Source organism: Sceloporus occidentalis, unplaced genomic scaffold (assembly GCF_023333645.1).
Source record: "Sceloporus occidentalis isolate IW3139 unplaced genomic scaffold, rSceOcc1.0.p SCAF_3, whole genome shotgun sequence".
Classification (NCBI taxonomy): domain Eukaryota; kingdom Metazoa; phylum Chordata; class Lepidosauria; order Squamata; family Phrynosomatidae; genus Sceloporus; species Sceloporus occidentalis.
This window is the reverse complement of record NW_028316983.1, coordinates 47,049,916-47,063,369: the sequence shown is the minus strand read 5'-3', so window position 1 is coordinate 47,063,369 and position 13,454 is coordinate 47,049,916. Positions and strand designations below refer to the sequence as shown.

The following is a 13,454-nucleotide window of genomic DNA, read 5'->3' as shown; positions in this document are numbered from 1 at the left end:
TTTTTACTAGCTCTGCCTGCCTCTCTCTCTCTCTCTCTCTCTCTCTCTCTCTCTATATATATATATATATATATATATATATCCCATAGCGTTCCTGCTCTTTCCCAGTTGTTTTCATCCTTTGAATCAAGGCCATGCCCACATACCCATAGAATGTCATGACTTAGACCCTTCCACAGGTGGTACATTTGTGTCCACAGAGCTTTCTATGGGTTTGTTGAGGGCGCCCCAGTAGAGTTCCTTTCAACTGACAAAGCAGCACCTCTGCCCATCCTATGACTTGTCTATCAGATTTCAAATGGCCTTAAGATTCCACTCCCTATGTTAATCCACTCCACATAATGGAGTAATTTTAAGAAGAAAATTTGAAAAATGTAAAACAATTTTTTCTAAGACTATTTTATTACTTTACTAGATTAAAGAACAAGCAACTAAATATGGATTGGGACAATCTCTTGATGGACAAAGAAAACATTACAACAGAAAATAATAATCTGCTTAATGAGCTTCAAAAGCTTCAAGAAGCTCTTAAGGCAAGTTTTGGATTTCCTAGTTTTTACTTTGATTTCTTGGTTGTTAATTTAAAAAATGCTTTTTATATTTTCATTTTTTACATTATTATAATATTTGAATTTTATAGTGCATTTCTTCAAATAGGTCATAAAATTACTATTTCAAAACTGAATTTCAGTAACACTGATTTTATGCTGCTACTTTTCAACTTCTCCACGGTCTCTGCACTTAATACAATTAGAGCCTCAGTCTGAATGTTCCAGAGCTGAGTAGCTTTTGCAGGAACTCCATCCTTTCCCTTCAAAATGCAGTGCTCTAGAGTGCCAAAGCTGGTAACTTTTAGATCCTTTTCATCCACTGCAAGAATTCCAGAAATTCCTTTCTGTTTTATTTGTCTTATTTCATACAGTATTTCTTTAAAAGTATCCTCTCTCTTTGAAGGCTTTGATCCCTCTTTGCTATCCTATCTGTCATGGGGTTTTCTGAAATCATTTCCAGAAAATATTTCCTGTGTGGTAGAAAGATTTCTTCTGACATCCACTCCTTGCATTTTTTCTGCTTAGGCAAGATCTGCCCTATTTTAGAGGTTTCAAGCCTCAGAGACTGAGACTTTGGGGCTGTGCTGACTGGCATCTTTAGCCAGCCTAGGGGTGGAGTCGGGGTGTTCATGGCATCACGACACTCCCCTGGCGCTTCATCTACATGACGCAGGGCCAAAAGAGTGCCATAAAGCCACGGCAACTGCAACTATGGCACCCGTTCCAGGGTGCAAAAAGGAGCCGCTTTTTGCAGCTCCTTTTTGTGCCATGGAAAGGCCAGATCGGGGCCGCAGCCTGTGGTTGTCATGGCCTTGATCTGGCATAGGGGTGGTCTGCACAGCCCCTTTGTAACTGCATTTACAGCCATGACTATATAGGTGGAAATATAACTTTCAGTTTGCACAGAATAAACCTCTTTACAGTGCCTGTATCCATTTGTAAAATATCACCACTTACAAAATTATTTACACAATTACTAATCACAAGTAAGCTGATTTTGTCTTCAGTTATTATTATTATTTATTATTAACCTTTATTTATAAAGAGCTGTAAATTTACACAACGCTGTACATACAATCTTTTTAATTAGACGGTTCCTTGCCCTCAGGCTTACAATCTAAAAAGACACGACACAAAAGGAGAAGGGAATAGTGGTGGGGAGGGGATGAGGTCCAGCAGTCTTCTCTACCTCCGAGGCCTGGACCAAGGCAGATGGACTGGAGGGAGGACTTGGCTTCTTGGAGCTATCCTGCCTCTCTCTCCCTCAAGATGGTTATCAAAAAAATTATCACATCAAGATACTTCAGGACGATTGCCAGCAACACCTATCTCAGAACTAACACCTTGAGTATCCAGCTCAGTCACAGAAAACACTTGTAGAGTATTAGCAGTTCCTATGGCACTTTCAGCATCTTCAGAAAGGAACACATTCTTCTTCTCCCAAAGGAAAATTTTCTTCCACTGTAACTCTAGGAGAAATTAGAAAACAAGGCCTGGTGAATCAAGGATTCAACTTTATTTTGAATCCTGAGAGGGAGTTCGCCAGGCAGGTTCACCTCCATCAGGGCTAGCCTGAAGGAAAGAGACTCCGCCCTCCATAACTGCCATCCGCCGGCCTGAGAGGGAGTTCGCCAGGCAAGTCCAGCTCCATCAGGGCTAGCCTGAAGGAAGGAGACTCCGCCCTCCATAACTGCCACCCGCCGGCCTGAGAGGGAGTTCGCCAGGCAAGTCCAGCTCCATGAGGGCTAGCCTGAAGGAAGGAGACTCTGCCCTCCATAACTGCCATCCACCAGCCTGAGAGGGAGTTCGCCAGGCAGGTCCAGCTCCATCAGGGCTAGCCTGAAGGAAGGAGACTCCGCCCTCCATAACTGCCATCCGCCGGCCTGAGAGGGAGTTTGCCAGGCAGGTCCAGCTCCATGAGGGCTAGCCTGAAGGAAGGAGACTCTGCCCTCCATAACTGCCACCTGCCGGCCTGAGAGGGAGTTCGCCAGGCAGGTCCAGCTCCATCAGGGCTAGCCTGAAGGAAGGAGACTCAGCCCTCCACAACTGCCATCCGCCGGCCTGAGAGGGAGTTCGCTAGGCAGGTCCAGTTCCAACAGGGCTAGCCTGGAAGAAGGAAGAGCCCTCCCTCCAATCCATCTGCCTTGGTCCAGGCCTCAGAGGGAGAGAAGAACCTCATCCCCTTTGCCTCCACCATTCCCTTCTCCTTTTGTTTCGTGTCTTTTAGATTGTAAGCCTGAGGGCAGGGAACTGTCTAATTTTTTAAAAATAATAATAATTGTAAGCCTCTCTGAGAGCTTTAGGGCTGACGGGCGGGATATAAATACCTAAATAAATACCTAAAAAAAAAAAATTTTTTTTAGGAAAGACATACATTTCTGTCTCCTACCCCGATAGTATTTAATTACACAGTTGTGTGAAGCACAGAGATTTTGAAGGGAAAAAGCAGACTCACACAACCTGCCCTCCTCCCCTTTTTGCAACTCTAGCTCTTCTGCATGTAGTGAACTGCAGAACTGAGAAGGAACAGTTTTTGGCATGCTAGAACTGTGCAGTGATAGATAAAAGGGTGGGATTCTTACTAAAGCTAATCAGCCCTGCAGCATTTCAGTTGTGTCTCTGTACAGGGGAAAGACCAAATTACATGAGCACAGATATAACCCATTGAAGAATCAGAGTTAAAGACAAGCAACATGCTTTTTCTGAGACATTAGTTTTGATGTCTTTGGTATACAATAATGTCTCTTGTGTATTCTGCCTTGTGATGACAGTGCCATGAAAAGACAGCCTATGAATACTTTAACATGAATACTTTAAATCTTGCTTAGTCAATGGTATGTACTTTCAAATATGTGTTTATAATATTGCAGCCTAAAAAAACAAATTCTGTTCACTGTTCCATTTGTGACCATTTAAATATTATGACTTCGTACTATTTGTGCATTTTGTCTAAGAGATTGTAATTTTTTTCAGGATCAGAAAAAGATGAGAGAAAATGCTGAAAAGCAAACAGAAAACCTGAAAAAAACTAACAACCACTTAAGGCAAGAAATAATGTGAAAAGAATTTTACTTTAGAATGTTGCTTTTTCAGGAAACATGCTAATCCCCTATAATTTATTCTTGCACAATAATGTCCCTTTTGACAACATAATCTGGCCTAGTGGGTGACAATAAATCAATTCAAGATGGATCCTGTATTCAAATTTACCTTTTAGCACTTACAAAACATCTTTTAATTTTAAAATAATTGTCATTCTATTGTGTAATGAAATTAATGTAATGATTTATGGCTTCTACAATCAACCCTCTACTTTTGCGGGGGTTAGGGGCACAAGACTCCCACAAAAGCGGAAAAAACAGAAAATAACCCCACCACATAGAAACCAATTAAAGGATGGGAGGGGGGAAGGAGCACATGCACCTGCTTCTCTTACTTCCCCCTCCCGTCCTTTAATTGGTTTCACTGAGCCATTAAAGGATGGGACTGGGGGTAAAATAGGAATGCATGCGCCTGCTTCTCTTGCCTCCCCCTCCTGTCCTTTGATTGGCCTCTTTGAGCCAGTTAAAAGATCAGAGTGGAGGCAGTAGAAGAGTGTGTGCACACTTCCTGGCTGCTCCCTCCTTTCTGGGCTCCCCCTGGGGACAAAAACCTGGGAGGGAGGAGGAATAAGAATGCATGCCCATGCAGGCTTAACATCGCAAATAATCAAAACCACAAATGTTAAACCCATGAACATCAAGGGCTGACTGCAATTAAATATTATAGTTACAGTATTGAAAATTATGGTTGCACAGCTATAGGAACTAGAGCTGCCCCTAATCAGTAGGACTTTAAGCACTTTGACAATACACTATTAGAGCACTGATTCCACTTTAACTGCCATGACTGCATCCTGTGGAATTCTGTGATCTGTGGTTTGATGTAGCGCTAGATCACTCTGGTTGAGAATTCTAAATAACACATCCTAAACTTCAAGGATCACATAGGATGCAGTTGTGGCAATTAAAGTGGAATCACCGTGCTATAATTGTGTAGTGTGAAAAGACTTTTAGAGTTGAAATGTAAGGCATTTTTCTAAGGCTGACTGATGGAGCAATCTGCAATTAGTGGGTTATTCCCTCACACCAGCTGATCAAGAGATATTGAAATCAGAGGACTTGAGTACATGCACCTTGCAGTGAACACTATGTAAACTCCTGGCTGCTGCTCTAAACTAGATAAAGTTGTACAGTATATAGCTCATGCAGGATCTGATGCTACAGCATATGCAGCAAGATCAATAACAGTAACTAAAGTTGGCTGAAGTACTTGGATGCCGATCAGAAATCAAGAGCCAATTTGGAAAATACCCCATTTAAAGGGAAGTTGCTTTTTGGAGAAAAAGCTTTAGTGAAATTACTAATAGAAGGGAAAGTTAAAAAGCAAGTTTTACCAACTATACAAAAGAGAATGTTAAATTAAAGCTTTTTCAGAAATGAAAAGTATATTTTTCAAATAAGAAAGTGTCTTCTGAGACAGAGAGAAAATAGGAATATCAAATATCAACAGAATAAATTTAGGCCCAAAACACACAGGCAAAATGATGTGGCTTCAGGCTGCATGATGTATGCCCCAAATACAAGCTGAAGCTACGCCGAGGCTGCGTCATTTGCAAAGAACTGGGCCAAATAGGAGCAGATAGAATCTGTTCCTTCCAGAAGCCTGGTCTAGGACTGTGGCAGCAGCCTGAATTGGGACCAGGCATGTGCAGTTGCTATGGTCCTGGTGTGAAGTGGCCTGGCACAGTCTCTCACTGCCCTTGTTTTGCTACAGAAATGCTAGACCTGGAAAAACCAACAGGCCAAATCTCACCCCTTAATATGACCCTCTGAAAGTTGGATTTGCCTTGCCACCCCATTTCTCCTGTGGGAAGATCTTCAAATGAAGGACGAGCTATGTAGTATTGTCTTTGTCATGCCATTCCTGAGTTTGGTTTAAGAACACGAAACAGCCCTACCATAGCCATGCCCTCCTCCAGCTCACTCTGATGAGCTGAGTTCTGATGAATAGGAGGAGGTAGCAGAGAAAGCTCCAAGTCCTCAGAAAAGGCAAAGTCTTTGGTGTTTGATACAAACCCAATTCCCTCATGCAGGTGTATTAAGAGGCTGTACACATACATCTGGGAAATGCCCTCTTGAAAAATGGTCTGCAAGTTTGATAGATCTGAGTCCACTGGCTTTATAAGTCAGGGGACTTTCCTCATTTGGGGAAGGGAGATGCAACCATTTAAGTTCCCCTAGGGGGCCAAAGCAGCACTCTAAGGCGGGTTACAGACCGTCATTTTGGACGTCCTCAGGACGTCCCAGTTTGAAAAAGGGGCGTCTCTTCTAGACGCCCCTTACCCTGTTACGGACAGAGTCCGTAACAAATGGCGGTGGCCGTTCCACACGGCCGCCACCATTTTGACGTAACAGACGCTCTGTGTCCGCATGTCACGTGGCGGAAGTGATGCCGCGAGTGCGTGCTTTGGCACTTGCGGCGTCTCTTCCGGGTTGCCAGAAGGAGCGCGATTTTCGCGCTCCTTCTTTGCAGCGCAGAGGAGTCGCGTGGTTTGGCTGCTGCAACTCCTCCGCGCTGCAACTGGCAGCGACCCGAGACCGCCCCTTTTGGGCGGTCTGTAATGGGCCCAACTCCCCAGCTGCTGCTCACCTCTGAACTAGAGGTTGCAAAGTAATAACTGGGACTAATATTTGTCATCATGCTTTTGTTCTGTAAATTTTTCTGTTGTAACTAAACAGTACTATTTATTTGTTAATTTTTTATATAGCAGTGAATTGGAGTGTCTGAAAGAGGAAATGAAGAAAAATAATGAAGAAGCAAAAAATAAACTTGATGAAACTGGAGAAAATGTATGATATTGCTTCTGTTTGTTAAAATCTTTTAAGATTAAGAACTTAAAAGTTTAAATATATAATAAAAGCGACAGAGGACCACCATCTTCTTCAACACTGATTTCCCAGAAACTCATGTGTTTTCCATAAGTCACCCAGAGACTGGCCAGTCAGTGGCCAAGAAGGGAGGCACTTCTCCATAAAATGTAGGCTCCACTCTGATCAAGCTGGGGGAGATATAAAGGTTTCTTGGTACTGCTCCAGGAGTCTGGCTCTACATGGTCATGCTCTATTTCAAGATCATTTGGCTGACATGTCCATGTTATGTGAATATTGAATTGTTGCTTGTTGACCTGATAGCATTTTCTTTGTAAAAGCATTGGCAGCGTGTCATGGTGCTGAATCAGTTTTGTGGGAGGCAGGGCATGTGTGCCTATTTTCCCACCTTTTATTTCAGGGTCCTCTTAAGGGCCTTTGAGATGCAGGCTAACACAATCAGAGCTAAAAAAAATGAGTTGCCCTGAAAGTTGCCCTGAAAGTGAAAGGACCACCGAAAGGAAATGGGGGAAAATTGCAGCACCACATCATGGGAAATTTGCAACCCAGAGGGTTTGCGGTGGTGTACGAGAGCAGAAGCAAAGTTGCATTCCACACCAGACCAATTCGGAGTGGTGATTTCTGTGAATTCGCTTGTTATCAATTTACCAAAATGAGGGGTCACTTTGGAATCACTGTGGAAGTGCCACGGAAGGGGCCCCCATAGAAAGGAATCGTGTGTGATAACACATCACGTTATCATGTGAATTTGCATCGTTGGACCTACAGTCACGTCAGATCTGAGCTGCAAAAACCTCAGTGTGATAAACACCATATTTACTTGGTAATTAGCACCGTTTTGTTATATAAAAAGATACTGTTTTTGTTTCTTGATTTGTTAATTTTTCAGTGTGACTTTCTGTACAAAGACATTCCACTTCCACAATTCTGTTGTGACCTAATGTCATTTTTTGTTTTCCCATCTATAAATTTATAGGTGTATCTGAGGGTGCAACTGATTTCTCTAACTAGCTGTCAGAGAAATCACATTTGTGGCAGCTCTTTGGACTGACCTTCATCAGCATTGTAACTGTAGCTTTGTTAATGGGCCACCCATTTTTTTTAAAAAAAAACACATATCAAAGAAAAGTACAATACCATGTCCCAAGGCACTAACTCCCAGAGTCATCAAATCCAATGCTGCAATTGGAAGGAGATCATAGTTCAAATCTACTCTTACTGTTCTGAATGTTGGTTTAGCAAGTTTCCAGAAAAGATAGAAATTGTTGTAGTTAATGGGCACAAAGATGTTGATGGTCTCTGGAACGTAAGGAAAAATCATGCTTATTGAAAGGTTTAAGAGGCACTGATGTAGACAGGTCTAAATATTTTCATTTTATAAAATGAGAAATGCAAATGTATTTTTTCCAAGATTATTAGTCATGGGTCTATTCTTATTTTTTTTTTAAAAAAATATGGATAATTAATTAGGTTGGCATATAAATCTGAAGATGAAAACACAGTTGTGTACACATTGCATATTATACATTTCATATTGAAAGCAATGTATGGGCTATATTATAAGCTATAGTAGGAAAAGATGAAATTTAAATGAAAATAGTATGTGTGTGTATACATGCATATGTAAGCATGTGTGCATGCTTCTACAATTGTGTGAGATGTGGTGTGTCGGATTCTATAATTTTTTTCAGGTTAGAAACATTGAAAATGAACTTTCAAAAAAGGAAAAACAACTGAAAGCATCAGAAAGCAAGGTATGAAACATATAATACTACATGTAAAATGATATTAATGATTTATATGATTCTACTACACTGTTTCAGTTCTTAAGATACAAGCTTTTTATATTTAAAATTTGTTCCTGGCATTATTTTGTTAGAACTATTTATTTTAGTTTTTGCTGGTTCATACATTTGGTAGTTCTAATTGTGTCAAATGGTGGCTCATAAACAGGAAAGCTATTACTGTATATGGTTCCATATTTCAAGAAAGTACTTGTGCATATGTTACCTAAATACCCTAAAGGAAGGAAGCTAATCAGGGTCAACCTTGGTTAGTACTTGGATGGGTGACTGCCAATAAATACCTGATGTAAGCTATATTTCAGAGAAGGAAATGGCAAAAACATCCCTGAGTATTCCTTGCCTAAGAAAACCCTATGAAATTCATGGGGTTGCCATAAGTCAACAGGCATCCTGAAGACTCTCTCTCTCCCTCCTCCCCCCTCTCTCTCACACACACTTCTGCATATACTTATATTCCACTGAAGTTGAATTTGGCATAGATACTCCAGGCTACAGTCCTTCAGAGTTATAAAGGTAACTATGTACAAGACTGCAGATTATCAAGTTGGAAGAAAAGTAACTATTCTTAAAATGTCACCTGTCTTAACAAAATGATTACAACTAAATTGTGATACATTATTTTCTGAAATATATTCTAACACTTCTTAGATTAATAGTTTAAAGAAGCAGTTTGAAAACAAAGTGAAGACTGTTGAAGAACTACAACAAGAAGTAAGCACTCTTTTAGATTTATAGGACCAGGGATATAGACATTTTATGAATGAAGTACTAAGTGATAGTCATTATAGTGTCTGTTAAGATTCAACATAGGTTTAATGCAAATGTCCCCTGCTAAAGTTTCTGGGAGTAAGGTATTCTTTGAGTAAAGTTATCTCTCTACTATTTTTCAAAAAAGGCAGTTAGGTGTAAAACATAACACATAATGTAATCAGGAAATTTAGTAGCATCCAAGTTGCCACTTCTGATGGTGCAAATTACTCCAAGCTCTAAGTCAAAGTTCTAGTTTATTGAAACAAATCCTCCTAGGAAAAGAAACACCAGCAGGAACACCCCCCCCCCCCAAAAAAAAAATCTCTTGGTGGTGGCAAGGGGTCTAAATACCCCAAAGACACCACATCCTGTCTGATCTTGAAAAATAAGCATGGTCAGGGCTGGTTACTACTTGGATGTGAGCCTGACAATGAATACCCTCACTATTCAGTTCTGTCCTGCATAAAGGGAAGGAATGGACTGAAAGGGGAAATAAAAGTCAGCAATATAAGACAAAAGATTCTGGTCCTATGAGCCCTGCTTTCCTTGGATAATGGTGGGATTTAACACATTGCAGATGCCTCCTTCACATCAAACTAGTAAAATCTTTCAGAGTAAGTGATCAGTGTTTCATTACTATAAAATACTGATTGAATGTGTAAAGATAAACCTCAGTAACATTTTCTGCTATTAACAGAATAAGATTTTGCGAAAGAAAGTTACAACAGAAAGCAAGCAATCCAGTATTAATGAAGGAAAGGTAGGAATAAATTTTGATTATTTGTGCAAATAATTACTGTGATTTTAATAGGCTGAAATTTGGATGAATTAGAACTGGAAGATATTGATAATTGTGATAATTGTGAATTATCTTTGCGGAGACCAGTCCAGTTGGACTTGTGATTTTATTCTTCTAACATGGTCTACTTGTTTTTAGGCCAACAAGTACTTCCAACAAACATTACTTAACTCTGTTTAAGCTTTATACAGTGTGCCCATGCCATACACGGGCGTGCTGTACATGACTTTAGCCTTACACAGAAGGTTAAGCTGCTGGAAATATAATGGTGTGCACATCCATGGCACATGCACCGCATGCATGAACGCTCCCCATTAAAACAAATGGGATTTGAGCATACACATTTTTCACCATATGCACATGGGGCGAGGAGTCAGTGACTAATGAGGCTCTCTGAGTTCTGGGGCAAAGTGCTTCTAACAAATGTATTTCAAAGTAGTGTCAGCAAATTGATTTTAAAGTGATTGCAGCAAAGTGTCAGCAAAGCAATTTCAGCAAAGCAAATAACCACAGGCAGCAGAAAGAGTAGAAGCACTGACTATGACCAAATGTCTGATATGCACAACAAGAACAAGGTGAGCATTGAAACCTGTTGTTTTACAGTGTTTTCCCACCAAAGCATGGTGAACAGCAAGAAACACACTGGAACCAGATATACATATGTCCTAATCGGATCTGGAATGGGAAAACCTTCCTGTTGAAACTATCCTACTAAGCAAACATGGATCTTATCCAGAACAAATAGATCCATATTTGGTTGGAGTGAAGGATAGTCTCAGCAGGAAGGATTTCCCAGCCCAGAGGCAATCAGAATATAATAATAATAATAATAATAATAATAATAATAAAGATTTATTTTTAGCCCACCCAATCACGAAGAATCCGGGCGGGTTACAACAATAAAATACATCAAATTACAATAGAGTTAAAAACAAACAAACAAAAAGCCAAACCCTTGACCTACCCCCCCCCCCCATTTCCACTATTAAAACAGGATTAAACAGTAATACTATAAAAACATTAAAGACATTTAAAAAATAGGCAGAAACATAGGCGGGGAAGAATAGACAGATGAGGGGACCAATATCTCTATATCTGGGGAGGGTAACTAAGTTGGAAAGGCCTGCCGGAAGAGATCCATTTTGAGTGCTTTCTTAAAAGCTGTCAGAGTGGAGATGTGATGGATCTCCTCCAGCAGGTTGTTCCATACTTTTGGAGCAGTAATAGAAAAGGCCCTCTGGGAGACTGATGTTAGCCTAGATTTTTTTGGCTGTAGTAGATTTCTTCCAGAGGACCTTAGTGTGCGGGACGGACAATAGAGAAGAAGGCATTACCTCAAGTACTCTAGGCCCAAGCCATGTAGGGCTTTAAAGGTAATCACCAACACCTTGTACTTTGCCTGGAAACTAATAGGCAGCCAGTGCAGGGACTTCAAAACCGGTGTTATATGGTCATTCCTAGAAGTTCCCATGATTAATCTGGCTGCCATATTTTGTACCAACTGAAGTTTCTGAACTTGGCACAAGGGTAGCCCCAAGTAGAACGCGTTACAGAAGTCCAATCGAGAGGTTACCAGTGCATGTACTACTGTTTCCAGGTTCCTCGGCTCCAGGAAGGGACACAGTTGGCGTATCAGACAAAGCTGATAGAAGGCGCTCTGGACTGTCGCATCCACCTGAGTTGTCAGTTGGAGTGACGAGTCAAGGAGCACCCCCAGACTGCGAACAGAATCCTTCAGGGGAAGTGTGACCCCATCCAGAACTGGCTGACACAACTCCATTCTTGGATTTGGGGCTCCTATAGCAAGTACCTCCATCTTACCTGGATTCAGCTTGAGTCGGTTTTCCCTCATCCAGTCCATTACCGCCCCAAGACAGGCATTCAGAGGAGAGATGCCATCCTTAGTCACTGCTTCAGTCCGAGACATAGAGAATTATATTTGGGTGTCACCAGCATACTGATAATACGCCGCCCCATGTCTCCAGATGATCTCACCCAGCGGCTTCATGTAAATGTTGAACAGCATTGGGGACAGAATTGCGCCTTGATTTGAGCTCCCTCTTGGCTGAACAACTGTCCCCAAGCGACACCATCTGGAACATGCCCGAGAGGTAGGACTGGAACCACTCCAATGCAGTGCCTCCAATACCCAACTCTCTCAGGCATTCCAGAAGGATACTGTGGTCAATGGTATCGAAGGCCGTTGAGAGGTCCAAGAGCACCAGCAGGGTCACACTTCCCCTGTTGATGCCCAGACGGAGATCATCGACTAAGGTGACCATGGCAGTCTCCACTCCGTATCCCGTCCTGAATCCAGTTTGAAATGGATCCAGAAAATCTGTTTCCTCCAAGACTGCTTGTAGTTGACTGGCAACCGCTCTCTCGATCACCTTGCTCAGAAATGGTAGTAGCGAGACTGGTCTATAGTTATTTCTATCCAGGGGGTCCAGGGAAGGCTTTTTAAAGAGTCGTCTAACTACTGCCTCCTTGAGACAGGGAGGCAGGGAGCCTTCCTTGAGGGATGCATTAATTATGTTTTTTAGCATCACCATGATTTTTTCTCCCCCCTGGATTGCCAGCCAGGTTGGGCAAAGGTCGAGAGGGCAAGTCGTCTTTTTCAAACTACTAAGAAGCTTGTCCAGATCCTCAGTACTTACCGACTCAAATTGATCCAGTCTAACAGTAATGGTGGAGGCACTGGATGCCTCTCTAGTTGTCTCTGTCCTCAAACTGGCATCCAAATCAGCTCTTATCCGAGAGATTTTATCTGCAAAATAATCATTAAAAGCATAACAGCAGGCTTCAGAAGAATCTAATAAAGGGTTCTGAGTAGGAGGTAGTTGGGTTAAGTTCCTTACTACCCTGAACAGCTCAGCTGGATGAGATTTTGCAGACGCGATAGATGCAGAATTGAAGGATTTCTTAGCTGCATCTATCGCCACTTGATAGGACCTAAGAAAGGTCGAATGAAGTGTCTTATCGGATATGAGTTGAGATCTCTGCCACTGGCGCTCTAGTCATTGTCCAGCCCGCTTCATTTGTCTAAGATCTTCCGTATACCAAGGGTTAAGATTTTGAGTGGGTTGGAAAGGACGCTTGGGGGCGATCAAGTCAATAGCTCTGGTAAAATTGTTATTCCACGTGTTAACTAGAGTTTCGACAGAATCGCCAGCACTGCCCACCATAATACCCTCTAGGGCTTCTTGGAACCTGGCGGGTTCCATCAGCCTTCGAGGGCAGACCATTCTAATCGGTCCTCCACCCCCGGAGAGAGGGATAGAGGCCTTCAGTCCAACCTTAACCAGGAAATGATCCGTCCATGACAAAGTGGAGATACTAATTATCTCCGCCCATGGATATGCCTGTTCCATGCAGAAGACCACATCGAGGGCATGACCTGCGCAATGTGTAGGCTCGGAGACTATCTGGGAGAGGCCCATGTTTGTCATGGAAAGCATGAATTCCTGAGCTGCGCCAGTAAGGTTAGTCAGCCCAGTCTCGAGGGGGATGTTGAGGTCGCCCAGGACTAGCAGCCTAGGTGACTCCAACACCAGCTCTGAGACTAGTTGTGTCAGATCGGCTAGGGAGTCTGTTAGGTTACGGGGTGGACGATAAACCA

General features: G+C 42.0%; 1 protein-coding gene across 6 annotated transcripts in view; it reads left to right on the top strand.

Moving 5' to 3' along the window:
- Positions 1-13,454, top strand: part of SYCP1 (synaptonemal complex protein 1) — an 80,647-nt gene that overhangs the window by 45,364 nt on the left and 21,829 nt on the right. For all 6 annotated transcript variants that reach the window (XM_089514336.1, XM_089514339.1, XM_089514337.1 and 3 more), the window contains exons 19-24: positions 416-533; positions 3,525-3,595; positions 6,361-6,442; positions 8,173-8,235; positions 8,935-8,997; positions 9,734-9,796. In XM_089514336.1, coding sequence (XP_089370462.1) covers positions 416-533; positions 3,525-3,595; positions 6,361-6,442; positions 8,173-8,235; positions 8,935-8,997; positions 9,734-9,796 — 460 coding nt within the window. The remainder of the gene's footprint in view (positions 1-415; positions 534-3,524; positions 3,596-6,360; positions 6,443-8,172; positions 8,236-8,934; positions 8,998-9,733; positions 9,797-13,454) is intronic.